Source organism: Pongo pygmaeus, chromosome 19 (assembly GCF_028885625.2).
Source record: "Pongo pygmaeus isolate AG05252 chromosome 19, NHGRI_mPonPyg2-v2.0_pri, whole genome shotgun sequence".
In the NCBI taxonomy this organism is placed as follows: domain Eukaryota; kingdom Metazoa; phylum Chordata; class Mammalia; order Primates; family Hominidae; genus Pongo; species Pongo pygmaeus.
In genome coordinates, this window is record NC_072392.2 from 8,438,004 (window position 1) to 8,457,004 (window position 19,001).

The following is a 19,001-nucleotide window of genomic DNA, read 5'->3' on the forward strand; positions in this document are numbered from 1 at the left end:
CCAGCTGCTTGGGAGACTGAGGCAGGAGGATGCCTTGAGACCAGGAGTTGGTGGTTGCAGTGAGCTATGACTGTGCCACTGCACTCCAGGCTGGGTGACAGAGCAAGACCCTGTCTCAAAAAAAAAAAAAAAAATTTAAAGAGGAGTCATAGTAGTGACAAATTATTCCGAAGTCCAAATCCCACAGAAAATAGCAAGGTAGGAAAAGGTCAGTTTACCACATCTAATGCATTGAATGTTTACTATGCCTAGTGCCGGGATAAGTGCTCAACGTGCACACCATTTAATCTCTACTCCGATTCCATTGACAGGTGTTATTATCATGCCCAATCAAAGATAAATAAGCTCAGAGAGGTTAAATTACATATCCATAAAATAAGACATAGAGTTATACATTTCTGTATGATAAAATGATTAAAGTTACTTACACATTACCTTTTTTCTTTTCAAATGTGACTACTAGAAAATTTAAAATTACATGTAAGCTTGTATTATGTCTACAGAACTACATCTATTAGCTTCTTAAAATCTAGGAAGAAAAGTAATTCATTTGCTTAATCACAGTAGACATTTAACTAGAAATCTAAGGAATTAAAAGCTTCTGGTGCTTTGAAACTTACAAAACGAGATGAGTTATCATTTTTCACAGTCTTCGCATTTCCAAATGATTCCAGAATTGGATTTGCTTGCAAAAGCTGCCGTTCAAGTTCCCCCTAAAAGACATTACACACACACACAAATAAAAGCAGATGTACGTTAATCTAATGTCTTTACTAAGTCATCAGGGAAAAAATTTCTAAAAAAGAAACTGCATCTTTTCCTCAGTTCTTTCATTCTGTCTGCCATCCAGCAACTTTTGTTGGCTTCTTAATCCTGGTTATGATAATGGACTCTACTAAAGGAAAAAATTAGCATCTATAAAGTGATCACAAGGAGAAAGAAAAGTCATGCTGAACAAAGATCAACTTAAGCATGGGGCACGTAAATCAGGCAGAGATTTTCGAAAATAAAACAGATTGGCTTTCATGAAATGAAATTTAGCACGACACTTCAATTAAGAACATATTAATACTTCTGTTTATTTTAACTCTGCCTTCTTTGAAAACTTTAAGGCAGTTAATTTAACAGTTACCACTGTATTGATGTAGCACTTTCCAGTTTTCCAAGGAGTTTCATATACTATCTCTATCATATAGACAGGGCAATGTCTTCACCTCCACTTTCAGAGGATGGTGAAGACGTTGATGCTGCTAACTTGCTCAGATTTAAAAGGCTAAGTAGAGAGGATTCGGTAAAATGTCTGCTTTAGTCGGTGTCTTTACTTATATGTAAATTAGGCTATAAAACAGATTTTACAAACAAAAGGCGGAAATATATTAATATGTACTTTAATCATGAAACACAATAGAAAGCTGTATGAGAAAGCATGATGCCATCTCTGGCCATGAAAAGCACCACAAGTGATGTTGTGTTTCTGGAATGTAATTTCAGAATTATATTTTATGACTTAAAAAAATCTACTTTTTCCAAACATAAATCTTACCCCTATATTTTAAAATACCCACAGTATTTTAGACCTAAAGAAAAACTAACTAAATAAAAGCTGCTAGGAAATGCGATACTCTAAGCAAAAAAGATGAATATAAAGAACCTCACATAAGGCTTTTAAATTAGTGGCATTTGGTACGTGATGCACTCCATCACCATCAAATACAAAAAAAAGAACAAATATATGTCATCCGTACAGTTCTGTCACGCCACCCTGGTGTGGACTGTCACTCAGCTGAAAGGGTGGGGAAGTGTTCCTCAAGCACATTACACAGGAAGGGGACCTGCTCCGTCTACATCCATTACAGCATGATCTGGACTGTCCTCATGTTCACAGGTCTTAACTACAATCTGCAACCGTGTTCAACTGAAGCCAGTCAGGAACCAGTCTTGTCGAGAACCTCAAGCTACATGGATGTCATTACATGGCATCGGTTTATTTTCTTGGTGTTAGATAGTTTCCTCCCTGTACAACAAATCTTCTGTTTTTCTCACTTCAAAACCCTTACCAGACTATTTTTCCTGTAAATTTTTTTTTTTTTTTTTTTGAGACGGAGTCTTACTCTGTCACCCAGGCTGGAGTGCGGTGGCGCGATCTCGGCTCACTGCAAACTCCGCCTCCTGGGTTCATGCCATTCTCCTGCCTCAGCCTCCCGAGTAGCTGGGACTACAGGCACCCGCCACCATGCCCGGCTAATTTTTTGTATTTTTAGTAGAGATGGGGTTTCACCATGTTAGCCAGGATGGTCTCGTGCTGTAAATTTTTCTAAACCATTACCTGCTGCCAAGCTGTCTTAAGCATGGTATCCTGAACAACTTTGATGACTGAGAGCCATTGTTAAAAATGCCAGTCAGGGGCCAGGCGCGGTGGCTTACGCCTGTAATCCCAACACTTTGTGAGGCCAAGGCGGGCGGATCACGAGGTCAGGAGATCGAGACCATCCTGGCTAACACAGTGAAACCCGTCTCTACTAAAAATACAGAAAAATTAGCCAGGCGTGGTGGCAGGTGCCTGAGGCAGCAGAATCGCTTGAACCTAGGAGGCAGAGGTTGCAGTGAGCAGAGATCGCGCCACCGCACTCCAGCCTGGGAGAAAGAGCGAGAGACTCCATCTCCAAAAAATAAAAAATTAAAATTAAAAATGCCAGTCATTATTCGGTGATAGACTGCCTTCCTCCACCCCCCCGGGGTCAGCAGTCAGTTCCATCAGCATTCCTATGACCAATATCTTGCAAAGCCCTTGGTATACTCACTTTGCATTAACTGTTTGGGTCTCTAAAAGCCTTTTTTTTTTTTTAAACCTAATTCAATCTATGTGATGAGAATGTGGAAACTTGGAAAAACACTGGCATTCTAGTAAGTGGGACATTACCTTAATACTAAATATCTACTGCTAGACTTTGGATTCCTTAAAATCACACACCATCCTACTAAATCATAAGAAAAAGAGTTTGATAGTCCATCTTTAAAGAGTTTTCCTAACTTGGAGGTAAAACCAGTAATGCATATCTTACTTTAATATTACTTAGATATGGCTAAAAGGATTATTTGAGTCAAATTTTTTATTGGTTCTTTTCTTTTCCTGTGTATGTGTGTATGAGAGAGAGAAACAGAGAGAGAGAGAGAGATCCACTGATTCTATTCTTCTTGGGTTGGCTTCAAGTAACCTGGTTGTATCCCCTGTGCCTAACTCGGTCAGTATCAGGTCAAAATGATGCTTGGCAAATGTTTTGCTGAATGAATATATAATCAGAGGTTCCACGAGTGTCCAACTCTTTAAATGTGAGGACATTTTTTGCTTATCTGTGATGGTGGATATCATGAAAATTATGCACAAACCTTTTTTTCTTAAACAGCTCATCAGCTATCGTTAGTGTATTTTATGCGTAGCTCAGGACAATTTTCCTTCTTCCAGTGTGGCCCAGGGAAGCCAAAAGGTTGGAACCCAGAATTCTAGAACTATCTGGGGAGGGGATGGTGGTGAGCCAAAGGCAGCAAGAAGATTTATGGGTCCTCAGAGTTACCATGGTAATGGTGACTCAGGCACTCCTCCGTCCCTGTTGCTGGTCCCACTACATTGATAGTGTCATGGGATCACTCCTACTAATGGATTTGTGGACATTGGTGAGACTGAGTAACGATCTCAAAAACTCCCCAGATGAATCCCCAAAAACCTGGTACAAAGCCAACTATCATAACATATAGAAATTAACATTGAGATAATTTCTGTGTTGAACAATTTCATAATTAGATAAATGGTGCTAATAGATCTCAACCAAATTATGAAGGCATTTGTAAACCATCAGGGGGCAGTGACTATTCACTTTTCCTCTAGAATTGGATGGGCAATGTCCCTCATTTCTATTCTATAATGTTATTTTGGAATGTAGAAAACAAGCAGCCTTAGCTATTGAAATGATTTTTAAAGTTCTAAATATTTAGAGTTATATACTGCTTTCAAAGTTTACCAGTCATAGTGAAAATTATACTCCTGGGTTTATTACATAGTATATAATATACACTTGCTATATGATATAGCATGAGTTCGAAATGGTTAAAAATATATACCTCTTTCAAAAGTCCAGTTCAGACAGCAAGGGGACTCAAGCTGAGATCGGGCTGTACCTTGCAGGCCTGGCAGGGCACAGCTGCAGGAAGGTTAAAAGCAGGCAGCAGCAACCAATCACATGTTGAAAACCAGACTCTAATCTCAACTGGCAGGCTCTCATTACTTGCTACTTGCTATCTATCACCTTTCTGTCTTGGTTCAGCACAGTTTAAACCAGGATGGCGAAAGATACAAAGTCGTCCTGAAGATGACTGGAAACACAGGGAGACAAGTGGGTTGGCTTGAAGGTATTGTGGGTTGGCTTGAAGGTATCATTTGTAGGGGACGGTCAAGTTTTAGAACTTAATCATTTTCAAATCTGCTCTGAAATTCACTGTGTTGAGGCTTTGTGAACTCTGTGCTAGACTTTGAGGGTCTCTAAGAGCAACCTCTCATGAGGAAAGAGGGCACACAGAAGCTGTACTTGCAGCTGGTGGATACTAAGGGGATATAGCCAAATAAGACCTTTAATTTTGTTATAAAAAGTACACCAAAAGTTCATTGATAAATGTTTATTTCAAGTTTACTTAAGTATTGTCACTTTAATTTTGAAAACTGATTTGCTTATATTTGTTCATATTTCAAAAATGAAGATGAAATTTAAAAGGTAAACATAAAAGACTGACCACACCACTCACTAGGATGGCTTTAATAAAAACACAGACAACGCCAAGTGCTGATGAGGATATGGAGAAACTGGAACTCTCACATGTTCCTGGTGGGAATGTCAAATGGTGCAGTCTCTTTAAAAATGTTTAACAGAATTACCATATGACCCAGCAATTTTACCTCTAGGTATCTACCTAAGAAAAATGAAAACATATGTTCTCACCATAACTTGTACATAAGTGTTCATAGCAGCATTAATTACAATGGGCAAAAAGTAGAAAAAAATCCGTATCCATTCACTGATGAATGGATAAACAGAACATGACACATATTTAATATTATGGAATATTATTTGGCCATAAAAAGGAATGAAGTACTTATATGTGCTAGAATCTGGATGAACCTTGAATATATTATGCTAAAAGAAAGAACCGTCAGGGAGGACCACATATTATATGATACCATTCACACGAAATGTCCAGAATAGGCAAATACATAGAGACAGAAATTAGATTACTGCTTGCCAGGGGCTGAGGGTAAATGGCAGGTGACTGCTAATGGGTATGGAGTCTCTTTTGGGGTGAGGAAAATGTTCTAAAATTGATTATGATAATAATTGCATAAAGTGAATATACTAAAAACACTAAATTGTACACTTCCAATGGGTACATTGAATGGTATGTGAATTATATCTCATTTAAATTGTTTCAAAAAAAGAATGAGTAGATAAACAAGCAAATAAATAAAGGACTGACAAAATCAGGAGCCTAGAAATGCCCTCCCCTTTGGGTTTACAGTTCATACTACTGTTTAGTGATAAAATGCTGGATGTATACACATGGTTCCTTGGGATTTAACTTTTGCTTATAAAGTTCAATGTAAAATCACAAACCAGTGGTATCAAATCAACCAAAAGAAACTGTGGCCTTGGAAAGTACAGACTTTTCACACTGTAGCTATAACTTTAAGGCAATCATTCAAGTGGGGTGAAGAAGTCGCAGACAGGGACACCCAGCAGGGGTAGAAGTAACTTCTTGACGGTACCCTTCCAGGGTGTGACCATTCCCTACCGTGCTGTTAAGTATTTCATGTTCCTCAGTTGTGTTGGGGAAGAAAAATTGAGAACGAGTATTCTTCTAATATTTCTAAAAACATCAGCATAGCTACTGCTTAATTACGATTAAAATCACCTTGGAAAAGCAGCATTGAAGATTGTGTGCACAGTGGACACATGCAGTACGACATGCAAATCGGCAATGACCGGGAAGCATGGCCCAAAGAAGCTGCTGCCTTCTTTGGGAGAACCTGCTTCCCAGGGATTGATTTGACTCAAAGCAAAATCTAGGTGGGGGTAGGCATGCTACTCACATACAACAGGGATCCACTCTGTAGTTTAAAATGACATCGAAACAAAATGTTAACAACAATGATTTATGTGTTCCATAGGGAATTTGGAAAACCTAAATCTGTGTATTAATTGCTTAACATTATTTCAATAGCAACACAAGTACATATTAAAATGACATTTAGCAAGTACCTCTAAAGCATAAAGAAAAGCTGGTTTCTGGTCCAGATTTTCCTTCTTTAATTGGCAAAGAAGCTTTTAAATATCCTACAGGATAATGATTATTTCATTTACCCTCTTCATTTGTATCACTGGTCTATTCTGCAGCTAAAGGAGCAAAAGGACATCCTAGGCCTTCATAGGTACAGTACAGCTTGGGTGGCCGGCAATCTCTTAAGAATCTTAAGAAAGATATCTTAAAATCTCAGTGTCTATGACAATTCCTTAGATATTTACGATTATTTCTTTATATTAACAGATCATTTCCATAGCTCGATATTATTGTTTCTTGCTTTATATCAGCTTTGTATCATTATGTTTGTGGAAGACCAACCAAAACCATTCCAATGCTAGGGAAAGGATTAAATCCAAGTATAGATGTCCTACTCTATCCAAGGTATCTGGCTCAGGTCTGCCCTCCTTCTCCTCCCAGGTAGTGAGAAATGGAGGTCATGCTATGATTCTTGGTTTGTTCACTGCTACGGTCTGTGGAGCTAAAAGGCAGGAATCTGAAAACTAGGAAAAATAACAGTCTTCCACAACTTGCCCAGCATAAAGAAAATTGTAATTGATTTTATTTTACTTATTTATACAGATGAGGTCTTGCTCTGTTGCCCAGGCTGGAGCACAGTTGTGTGATCATAGCTCTCTGCAGCCTCAAATACCTGGGCTCAGGCCTTCTGTCTCAGCCTCCCAAACAGCTGGGACTATAGGTGCGTACCACTGTGCCCAGCTCTAATTTATTTTATATATTAAATATAACTGGGCCTTTGGTTTAAAACATATACAGGCACAAACTGTGCCATGCCATAAAACTTTAACAGATCAGAAATTTGTTAGCTCCAAAGGTACAACTTTTAAAGGGGCAGCCCCAAATTCAAAATGTAGTGGAGGGGCACAAAGCTAGGTTTCCATGTGTCTGGTAAGTATTAAAATAATTCCACCTAGTAAATGACATATGAAACCATAATTTTTAGGCTTCATAAACATGCAGTTCAATGTCATGATAAAAGGGCAAATAAATATTAAAATTTATCGAGAAAACAAATTTAAAGCAAAACGGCATGCGCTTCTCAAGAAAGAATAAGGCTCTAAGCAATAAATTTTCAAAATTAAAATTTTTTAATGACAGATTTCACTTAGAACCAGTGGCATTTGATTCTAGCAGAGACTCAATCTACAGACAGAAATTAGTGCAAACACTCAAGACTAAGAAGCATAAAGAAGAGCACTTGCCTGGTGTTTCACTGGTTTAGGCGATTCCTGCTGTTCATTACAAACAGACAAATGCAAATGTTAGCAAGTTTGAGTCTTTGCCTAGCAGTAAGCCATTTCCAAAGCACCAAGCCAATGTGCAGTTGAGAACAGTGGAAGCTGGGTTGGCTGGCGTTCTCTCAGGCTGTATTAACTACCACTTCTGCATGTCTAAAAATTAAGGAGAACTGACATTTCTATTCTTGCCCTTTTTCTGTCATCACTTCTTCCCATACCTCTACCCTCCCCTCAAGCTGCTGTGGGTAGTAGCAAGAGGCTACTGCAAGTTCAGAAAGAACTGCTGAAAATAGGCAAGCATCTTCTTTTGGTGGAAAATAAGTCTTCATAAGCACTGCTGAACAATTCTCAGCAAATCTTTGCAAGAAATTAGGCAGCAAGCCACAACCATAATTCCAGTTTGCCCTGTCAGAAAGCCTCTTTAACAGCAATTTCCTCATATCCTAGCCTCTGGAGTGGAAAAAAATGTTGTTGGGTAGGTGGCGGGGAGCAGGTGGAGACAAGGGAGCTGTCAGTTATAGCAGTGTGGAGAGTAGACTGGCTTCCTTATTTTTGTTTCTGAAATTATAAAAGAAGAAGAAGATTTAAAAAACAACAGAGCAGAAACTTACAGGAATATTATGGTCCTTTCTTCCTTTATGTGAAGAAGCAACATGGGCAAGGTACTGAATAACTTTCTTTGTATTTTCTGTCTTCCCAGCACCTGACTCACCCCTGAAAGAAAGAATTAATATAGGCTGCTTTAACGAAAGCACAGCACATGCATTCCAAAATTACAACTGATAAAATTAAATTGTATTGGAACAATAATTAATAAAAATAAAAAGAGTATAAATAGAAAAAATAACTATCGGCAGTAGTTAGAAAAGAAAATCATCCTTGTAAGAGGTATTAAATAATAAACCCAAATAATTCTTTTTTTTCTTTGAGACAGAGTCTCACTCTGTTGCCCGGGCTGGAGTGCAGTGGCATGATCTTGGCTCACTGCAACCTCTGCGTCCCGGCTTCAAGGAATTTTTGTGCCTCAGCCTCCTAAGTAGCTGGGATTACATGCACACACCACCATGTCCGGCTAATTCTTATATTTTTAGTAGAGATGGGGTTTCACCACTTTGGCCAGGCTGGTCTCGAACTCCTGGCCTCAGGTGATCTGCTCACCTTGGCCTTTTAAAGCACTGGGATTACGGGCCTGAGCCACTGCGCCCAGCCAACCCAAATATTTCTTGATAGATGCCAGTTAAGAGGACACAGGAAAATGTTCACGACACTCTTTTTTTCCTTGGGGGTGGGGGGGTTCTACCAGAGAAGTGAAATTTATTAGAACATTCATGAAGAAAACTCCTCCGTACCATAAACATATCCAGCACTACAAACAGAGAACCCCTAAAACAATTAAACTAATATGATTTAATCTGAAGGAGCTGAACGAACTCTGAGATGCCTGCTGGTATTGATACTCATCTTCAAAGCCACTGAAAGCCTTCTCAGATCCCCCTCTCAGAGCAGGATAGTGACGATTCACTTCCTGGTGCCAATGTTGCCTCATAGGCTGGGTTCCTGGTGGCAGGGGCTATAGCCTCATATATTTATTTATTTGTGTTTTGTTTCTTTCTTTTTTTTTTTTTTTGAGACAAAGTCTTGCTCTGTTGCCCCGGCTGGAGCGCAGTGGCGTGATCTTGGCTCATTACAACCTCTGCCTCCTGGGTTCAAACAATTCTCCTGCCTCAGCTTCCCAAGTAGCTAGGACCATAGGCACACGCCACCACGCCTGGCTAAGTTTTTGTATTTTTAGTAGAGACAGGGTCTAGCCATGTTGGCTAGGCTGGTCTCAAACTCCTGACCTCAAGTGATCCACCTGCCCAGCCTGTGTTTTGTTTCTTTTTAATCCTTGTAACTTTTCCCAGTGTTGACATATAGGCAGACATAATTTGTTGTCAAAATGAGTAAATACTGTGAATTTTGTTGTGAATGAGGACAAATGCCACCATTTTAAATGATTCACATTTACAAGCAAGGCTGGCACATTTCAAAAGTTTTCATTTCTACTCACTACTAGGCTTGAAATTCAGACAAGCTGCTACACACACAGCAAGACCTGAATTACAGCCTCTGCTCAAACACTGAAGCTCCCCTAAGACATGATCAAAGCAAACCTAACTTTACAGTCAACAAAATTCTTAATTTGGATTATAATAAAAATTTCAATATCTAATTAATTTTTCTTTAAAAAAAACACCCCAAACTCAAAAATGTTATTATATACCTTGCCAATGAATAATCCCTAAGCATTTAATCTAAGGATTGAAAATCTAATTTTTCTAACAAAGCTGGACTCTTTCTTGGAATTGTACTTAGAATTGCACTATTTGGGCCGGCCACAGTGGCTTATGCTGGGACTTTGGGATGCCAAGGCTGGAGAATCGCTTTAGCCCAAGAGTTCAACATCAGCGAAGGCAGCATAATGAGACCCATATCTACAAAAAAAACCCACAACAAATTAGCTGGGTGTGGTGGCTCCCACCTGTAGTCCCAGCTGCTCAGGAGGCTGAGGTGGGAGGATCTCTTGAGCCTAGGAAGTTGAGGCTGCAGTGAGCTGTGATCGTGCCACTGCACCCCAGCCTGGGCAACAGAGCAACACCCTGTCTAAAAAAAAAAAAAAAAAATTTTTTACTATTTGAAGTGTCCAAAACTTAAATTTTTTGGTAGTTTACTGAAAAATTACTGGTTGCATTATCTTCTTAACTCTGCACCCAGATAACCACAAACTCAACCGCAGGGAAGACTGGGTGAAGGAACCCTAGTGATCAACTGTTTGCCTCAGTAAAGAAATTTTCTTCTCTGGGCCTCAGTATCCCAAATCTGTAAAATGCAGGCATTGGACTAGATCCTTTCTAGCTCTAAGAGCTGACAATTCTAGATATAACCCCCTTAATGGTTTATAAGACTATTTCCTATGTGAAGCTTATTAACCACCCCTCATGCTATCGTAACATTAGTTCCCTTCTGATTTGCCACCCACAAGTGTTTGAATCTTAGGTACTCCAATCTACCAAACTTTTATTTTAAGGTTTCTGCCCACTATTCATGCTAAAAGAGGCCTTTCTGGCAACCAAGATTACATCAATCTGTACTCTCATTTTTATATCATCTGTATTATTAAATCCATCTGTTGTTTTCTTTTACAACTTTGAATGCTTCACTTTTTACAGCTGAACCTTCAATCTGAAAAAAATTTTATGATTTTAGGTAAGAATTTAATCTAATTGTTTCCCCTAGATGATTCAGCCCACCTCCCAATATCAATGACTGACAAAGACATTCATTCTCAGGTGATATAAAATATCTTTTAGACAGGCATGGTGGCGGGCGCCTGAAATCCCAGCTACTCGGGAGGTTGAGGCAGGAGAATTGCTTGAACCTGGGAAATGGAGGTTGCAGTAAGCCAAGATCTTGCCACTGCACTCAAGCCTGGGCGACAGAGTGAGACTTCATCTCAAAAAAAAAAAAGTTATCTTTATCTTATTCTTATTCCCCATACATGTGGCTTATTTCCAAGCCAGCACCATATTCAGTGGTTCTGAAACGTGACTAACCAGAGCACCCACCATTATCCTTCTTTTTGAAAAGAGCAAAAAGAAATCAAGTAGACTCTGAGGTTTTTTTTTTAGATAAACTTCAAATAGTTTTTTTCTGTTATCTCTTCCCCATCTCCCTGCCTCCCAAATAAAAAACGATAGGTAGAATTTTGAGTTAAGTGGTATCAATATTCATCTTATTTTTTTTTTTTAGGAGAAATGATGTCTTCATCCCTGTGTCTCCCAGGTATAAGTTTTGTATTTTTCTAAGTTCAAAACAAGCAAGGATCATGTTTGCCTTATTTATCCTTAAAATCATAGTGCCTAGCAGAGTTAAGTGCTTGATATAGACTGCGGAGTCAATGAATGAATGTAGGTCCTACATATTTTTAAAGTTTATTCCTAGGCTCTTTTTAATAATTTTTGTTCCTATCAATCTCTTTTCATCACCATTATATTTTCCACCTGGCTACTATTGGCACATAGATAAGAAAATAGTTTCTATTCATTCATTCAATCACTTATTCTTTCAACAAACATTTGCAAATCAACTTCTATGTGTCAGGCACTCTTCTGAGTGCTAGGGATAGAGTGTGAATTGAGTCCATGTCCTTGTGGGGCATAAGGTTAGAAGAACATACATAAAATAAATAAGACCAGATAAGATTATTAGATTACAAGGATATAAGGAATGCTGCAAAAGACACTAAAAGGAAAAAGAGAAGGAAGGACAGCCCCTCCTCTAGATATGAAGGTCGGGGGAAACGCTCTTGAAAGATGAGCAAGAACTGGCAAGTGAAGAGCTGGGGAATGTGTTCAGGAAGATGGAGAGGTACATGCAAAGACCCCAAAGCAAAAAAGAGCTTGGCATAGTCCAGGGACTGATGGCCAGGTGCCAGGATTTGATATAAATAACAATCAGGGGAGGGAGTGGCGAGAGAGACAGATGGAGCAGGAAGGGGAGGGGTGCCATGGACCCTGGAGGTCATGGTAAAGAATCTGGGTTTTATTCAAGTGTAATTTCTTAATAGCTATGACAGTGGTCTCTCTGTTTTGTTCTTAACAGTATTAGAAATACTGAGTGTTTCCATATTAATCGTGATGTTGGCTGTTGGTTTCAAAAAGATAATTTCTGATTACACCAAGAAATGGGCCTCTTTTTTAGACTGATGATGACTTGTCTCAAATATAGTTATGATTGTTACTTTCCAGTCTGGTTTGTCTCTGTGGTTTCCCAGCTAACCCCCTCAATGGACATGCTTCAGTGTGTCCTTAAAGCATTTTTTCCTGCCTGTCACACTTACACAGCCATACTTCAACAATTGCTTATGAACTCTGCTACATTTTACATATTTCGGGTCTAAGGTAACTCTGCTATAGAAAATATGGCTTCAAAGATAGATACATTCAAAATCTTACTGTTGAGCTCCCAAGAGGATAGATTATGGGTCTTATATTGCCCACTATAAAATGGGGATAACAGCTCCTAATGCATAGGGTTGAAGAAAAAATACAGCTCAACTAAAGCATACAGGTGGCATTCAATAAACATTATCCATTATTGTCCACTCAAATATTCATCCACTATACATGAGGTGATTTGAATTACTAAACTTTGTGAATCAATAATTAGGACAGTCGTTAAGAACCTGAGCTACAGAATCAAAATGACCTACCTAGATTCAAATCCTTCTGCCACTCCCTAGCTATGGAGCTTTAGGCAAGTTACTTGGTTCTCTGAGGCTCAGTTTATACGCCTTTAAAATGAGACTTCATAGGACTGAGATAATGCGGGAAAGGGCCTAGCACTGTCCTGGCCAAAAGGCTCTCAATAAATGGTAGTGGTGATACCAATAGTTATGATAATCTATTGGTATCAATAGATTAATGATCTATTATCATGATGATCATGATGATGATGATGAAGATGGTAATGGAAATTTTTAAAATCTGATTTTAATGAAGGAGGTGGCAGGATCAAAGGACTATAAATCTTGGAAAAATAGAAAAAACAAAATGAAACAATGAGAAATGGCACATCTGTCCCAGATGGAAACAGAGGAGGTAACTAAAAGCAGCTTGAACAAAAGCAGAGGGAAAAGAGCCAAAAAGAAAGCTCAGCAGAAAAAGCTCTAAGAAAATTAGGAGACTCCTCAGAAAAGTGAACAACAGGCCAAGACCTCAAAGAGTGAGGACAAAGGGAATCTGACCTCATTTCCATCAACAAAATGAGATGTTAACGGTGAAGCAGTCTTACACTTTAAGTGACTGGTTGTTTCAATGCTGGTCTAAGACAGGACTATGGTTAAGGGGAAAGGCTGCAGTCCCAGCATCGTGCTCTTTTGGAGAAGAAATCCTTCAAAGAGAGTGGTAGAAGTACAAAGCTAACAAGAACAAAGCAAGGAGGCTTCTAGCTGGGGGTGTCCTGTATCTGCTGAAGCACATTTGGACACAAAAGATCAGGTGTTTCTAAACATGAACATGTTTGCGTTTCCTCAATAGGTCTACAGCTTTGGCTTCTCAAAGGGATGTGCAATCCAAAACAAAAACATAAAAAAAAACAGCCTAAAGAAGCAGTGACGCAGATCATTAATACGTGACCAATTCTGAGACCTCTGAATCCCTTCCAGACCATGGGGATTTCCCCAATGAGAAACCCCTTTTTCAGATCTTTATTGGTAAAAATATTGGTATTTTATTTTGTCTGGATATTTGTAACATTGAATTCAGCCTAGCTTCAAAAATCACCCTCTGCTTGAAGTTGTTTTAGATAACCCCAATTTGAAAAACACCAGACACATATTACCCCCTATATTATCGATAACTATACAAACATGTAACATTAGTAGATGACTTCCTACAGTTTCCAAACTCTCTTTAGAAAGCAGCTTACTGGGAAGAGCAGAGATTTTGTGATTAAGAAAGGCTTGGGCTCAAGTCTCCCCTATCGCACTGGCACTAGCTCATCAGGTCTTGGATAATGTGACAGTAAATGGACATAACAGAAGTATTGCAAAGACTAACGGAGAGAACACTTCCAAAGATATGTTCACTTTCCTTGCATATTTGCCTAGAACATTTTAAGTTCTATTTACAAGTTGATTTGATACCTCTTTTTCTTCCATAACGTAGATATCATCGAAAGTGAGACACACAGCTATAGCCATCTAATAATTCCCAAAGTTTTAGGACTTGAGGACATCTAAAATAGAGTCATTAGAAAAGCAAACTGACTAAATAGTTAACTAAATAATTCCCCCCCTTTTTTTTTTTTTAACAAGAGGAAAGGCACACAAATTCATTTAACATGAGTGTGGGGAGAATCACAGAGTGATTGCCCCCTAAATAGTTATTCTCATACAGAAATAGGGTTTAGAGAGGCTGACAATCTGATCCAGAATCACATAGTTCATGGCAGAGCTGGGAGAAGAAAGAACACCAGAGTTCTATCTGACCACACAATGTTTTTTCAACTACATTACACTGTTGCCTTCGCTGTTTAATCAATTCTATCAATTTAGTTGCCTTAAAACTTTTAAGGTATGTTATTCCTAGCAGGAATCAACTGTTCTCAGTCCTGGCTGGCTGGCTTGGCCATCATTACTCAATGCAATATTTGTATATAATAGATAAGATTCCTTTAAAAAACACTGATTGTTACATCTTAATAGGCCATTGTGAGGCAACCATTATTTTATGATTTTTACATTATACCCAAATTTACTCAAAAGGAGTAAACCAACTTGCCTAAAGCAGTTAGAGTCATAAAATTTAAACAGAGTATTCTTTAAAAGGGGAGTTTAAGAGAACAGAGTAATTTCCTCATCAAGGGTGACGGCTTTGTGAATTTTAATTCTGATGAGAAGGAAAATCAACATGAGGATTACACTGTAGCAGGATTTCACCTCCAGTTCTATGGGGGTGCAAGTGTGAAAGACCACTGACTCCTAAGAGAGGGTGCATGCAGCCTGAGGGTCTTCACCACACACGAGAATACTAGGATACTCAGATAAATAAGCATTAAACAGGAGGCTTGCGAGTGGGAACTCACAAGGCCTGGCCTGAGTTTGTAGAAACAAAAGGTTACCTGGGGAACTATGGGCAGATAAGGCCAGAGTGTAAATTAAGAAGTTTATCCTTTTGGGGGAAAAGCAAATTACAGAATAAATGACTGAAAAAGTGAAATGCTGACCTAAACGAAGATGCTGAGGCAAAATTAATATAGAAAGTGTATTTGGGTCAAGGTTGAAGCCAGCTGCCCAGGACACACTTCAACTTGCCTTGGGCCTTTGTTACAAGCAGTTTTTAAAGGAAGGAGGGAACAAAGAGTGGGCTGATACAAAGCTGTGTGACAGGAATTCTCACTGGTTTACAGAGATAACACTGATTTGTGATTGGATACACATTGTTAAACCATAAGGGGTGAGTTATAGTGTCTAGTGTATGGCATTTTTTGGCTACTTGGCATCAGTCTGGAGCACACTTAACAGGTGGCTTTAAGAGGTAATTATCTAGTTCAAGGAGGGAGTGAAACTGTTGTTTCCTTCCAATGCCTCTCTGGGCCTGATAATTTAAAGGGACTTGCATTCCTCACATAAAAAGGCTTTCTTTCTCAAAAGCTTAAGGAGATGCTATCAAACTACTTAATACCGATTAAGAAATAATAATAAAACCATGTTGCATCTAGTTGTATTTATTTTTTATTTATTTATTTATTTGGAGATGGAGTTTTACTCTTATTGCCCAGGCTGAAGTGCAATGGCGCACTCAGCTCACCACAACCTCCGCCTCCCGGGTTCAAGCGATTCTCCTGCCTCAGCCTCCCAAGTAGCTGAGATTACAGGCATGTGCCACCATGCCCGGTCAATTTTGTATTTTTAGTAGAGACGGGGTTTCTCTATGTTGGTCAGGCTGGTTGAGAACTCCCAGCCTCAGGTGATCTGCCCACCTTGGCCTCCCAAAGTGCTGAGATTACAGGCGTGAGCCACCATGCCTGGCCTGTATTTTCTTTTGGTCGTACTATATGTATATATAGCGCTACATATGAAACGTTTGTGAAGTTGACTAAACAGTTTTTTAAGAAGAGAAAAGGCATACAAATTTATTTAACATGAGCATGGGGGGAAATCACAGAGTGATTGCCCCTAAATAGTTATCTTATGCAGAAAGCTTAATTAGCTTGGCGGTGGACTAAGTTTACGAAGACCCCAGTCACACGCACTTGGGGTACTGCATTTGGTAGATCCTCAAAGGCACCATGGAACATATCATATTTTATTAAATCTAAGATACATTTTTTCACTTTTTCATATTTTTCAGGTCACAATGTAACTTTATAATAGATATGATCATGAAAAGCTGTTACTAAATATCAGTGGTATCTAAAAACTTTTAAACTATAATGAGGTTGAGAGAGGTGGAGGTAGGTATGTACAGAGGGGACAGGAGAAGGAACTTTCTGGGGTGATGGTATTATTGTTTACATCTGGATAAGAGTTCAGGTTATACAAGGACTCAGGAAATGAATACTTAAGCTTTGTGCATTTAATTCTAAGTACATTTTGCTTCAAAAGAAAAAGATGAAAATACTGGGCTTCAGTTAACACTATATGCTTAAGTGTTTAGTGTACTGATGTCTATCTACAATTGAACTTGAAATGCATCAAATGAAGGGATTAATGGCCCACTAAAGTGGTATGAAAATCACTTTAAACTGAAAACATCTCAGCAGCCACATAAGGAAACATCATCTAAACTTTAGCAGAACCCCCAGTATATGCAGCTGCCACTGACCCCTCCCAGGGAGGTTCCCAGATTGACAAAAGCATGCCCTTTAGCACTGAACAGTGTGAACCCAGCTGTTCATTAGCATCAAATAGACCAAGAGAACCCTCCATACTTTCCCACTGAAGCCTTAAACTTCATGGGACCCTTTTGTCAGGGAGAGGATATACGCCTTTTATTTCTATAATTCCATAAGATACTCATCACTGAGTACACTTGTGTAAATAAGTCTTATCTTTTCTCTGTTAATCTGTCTATTGTCAGTTAACTTGCAGGTCCCCTGAACCCAAGTTGCAAGAGGAAAAGTTTTCCTCCCAACATAAACAGTATAAGAAGGACTGATGGATCACAGATAGGATAAAGCAAGTACAGTCAAATATTAACAGTAGAATCTAGGTGGTAGACACATGGGTGTTCACTGCAAAATTCTTTCAACTGTGCTTTATGTCTGAAAATATTCATAATAAAATGGAAAAAGCAATTTAAAAAAGAATGGAAGAAAACAAACATGGTACTTGATGACTGCCACTTTGTACCCAAGAAGAGATAAACCCAGGTGCTAGAAGACTTACCTCATAAATCCAAGTCTATTAATTGGTGACAAAGTACAAACTAAAATGGTGTTGATCATCTAATTATAAGTGCTAGCATCTGTACTGGTCACACTTTGGGTAACAAAATAAGTACTCATGAACTTTCGTTCTGTCAAACAGCAAGTCATTCCCTCCCTCAGTGCTTCCTGCTTTCAGATGTTCCCAAAAGTCTTCATCAGATCACTTCATCTAAGAGAAGGTACAAGTCTCCACCTGGTTTTGGTTGTATTCCAACACATCCATGGTGGATCAACTAAAGTAATGGCTCCAATTGTTTCATGCCTCACTTTATGATGTTTCCCACCTGACTCACGCCATGCCTTGGCCATGTCTTGCTTGGGAATGGGACAGCAGAATGTGACACAAGCAGAAACTTCAACAATGCTTACACACTGGAGCTTGCCCTCTTGCTGCTGTTGAATGCTGCTACCACGTTAAAAGCCAGGGTAGACTGCCGGAGAAAGAGACGCCAAGTGGAGAAGAAACCAAGGCACCCCCACCAACAGTCAGCCAGCCATCCCACAGTTGTCTGCAGATGCAGGAGTGAGCCTCCAATGAGAAAGCTGAGCCTGGCCCAGATCCACAGAACTGCCCAGCTGAGCCCAATCCAACTGCTGGAAAACCTGTAGAACCGTGCTGATTTGAGCCACTAAGTTTCAGGGTAATTTGTTGTTCAGGAAAAGCTAATTTATATAACTCCTCAAGGCTAAACAATGCTAGCAAAAAATTCATATAACAAAGCCGACTGACTAACTCTCATCTTCTAAAACCTCCTATCCTGCCACTCCTCCCCTTTCTTATCAAATACCAAGTCTTCCACTTCATAGAAAAGAGAAACCATTAGATTAGAATTTTCTCAATTCACAGCTCCCCACCCCTACTTACCCGCATTGGTACTCATCTGCCTCCTTGGCCCCATCACTGGAGAAGAGTCGTGCCCCCCATTAGGACCTCACTGTGCCCAGACACCCAACCCCTGTGCTCCGCACCTCATCGCCCTCCTTGCTCTCTCAATTCTCCTTCCTGCACCCATCCCAGCCACTCCCAAAATGTTATCTTCCTCTCATCAGCATTGAATCTTGCCCACACTAAAAACACCAAAAACAAAAATCGTATTGATCTCTTACCACAACTCAACTACTCTCCACCTTCCCAACTATCTGAAAGTAGTAGGTTCATACTTGAGTTTTCTAAAAATTGTATTTTATTTTTAACATTTTCACCTCCCCTTCTTGCCTCAACTGCCACCTGGCTTCTACCTCTTCACTATCCCCAATCCACTCCAGCACCCTCCACTCTCTATTGCTGGGTCCAATGGTCACGCTGCTGCTCATCTCATCCACTCAATCTGAAGTGCTGACCCCTCCCTCTGTCCCGAAATGCCTCTCTCCCCTTGACTGCTGTGCCAACACACCTTCTTGCCTCCTCATGACCCTACGATGGGTCAT

General features: G+C 39.5%; 1 protein-coding gene across 4 annotated transcripts in view; it reads right to left on the reverse strand.

The window, feature by feature from the left end:
- Nucleotides 1-19,001, reverse strand: part of MYH10 (myosin heavy chain 10) — a 154,983-nt gene that overhangs the window by 93,011 nt on the left and 42,971 nt on the right. For 2 of the 4 annotated variants that reach the window (XM_063657069.1, XM_054456798.2), the window contains exons 5-7: nucleotides 8,213-8,315; nucleotides 7,566-7,595; nucleotides 621-713 (exon numbers count right to left, since the gene is read on the reverse strand). In XM_063657069.1, the coding sequence (XP_063513139.1) occupies nucleotides 621-713; nucleotides 7,566-7,595; nucleotides 8,213-8,315 (226 nt within the window). The remainder of the gene's footprint in view (nucleotides 1-620; nucleotides 714-7,565; nucleotides 7,596-8,212; nucleotides 8,316-19,001) is intronic. The other 2 variants (XM_054456792.2, XM_063657070.1) reach the window with 1 other exon arrangement.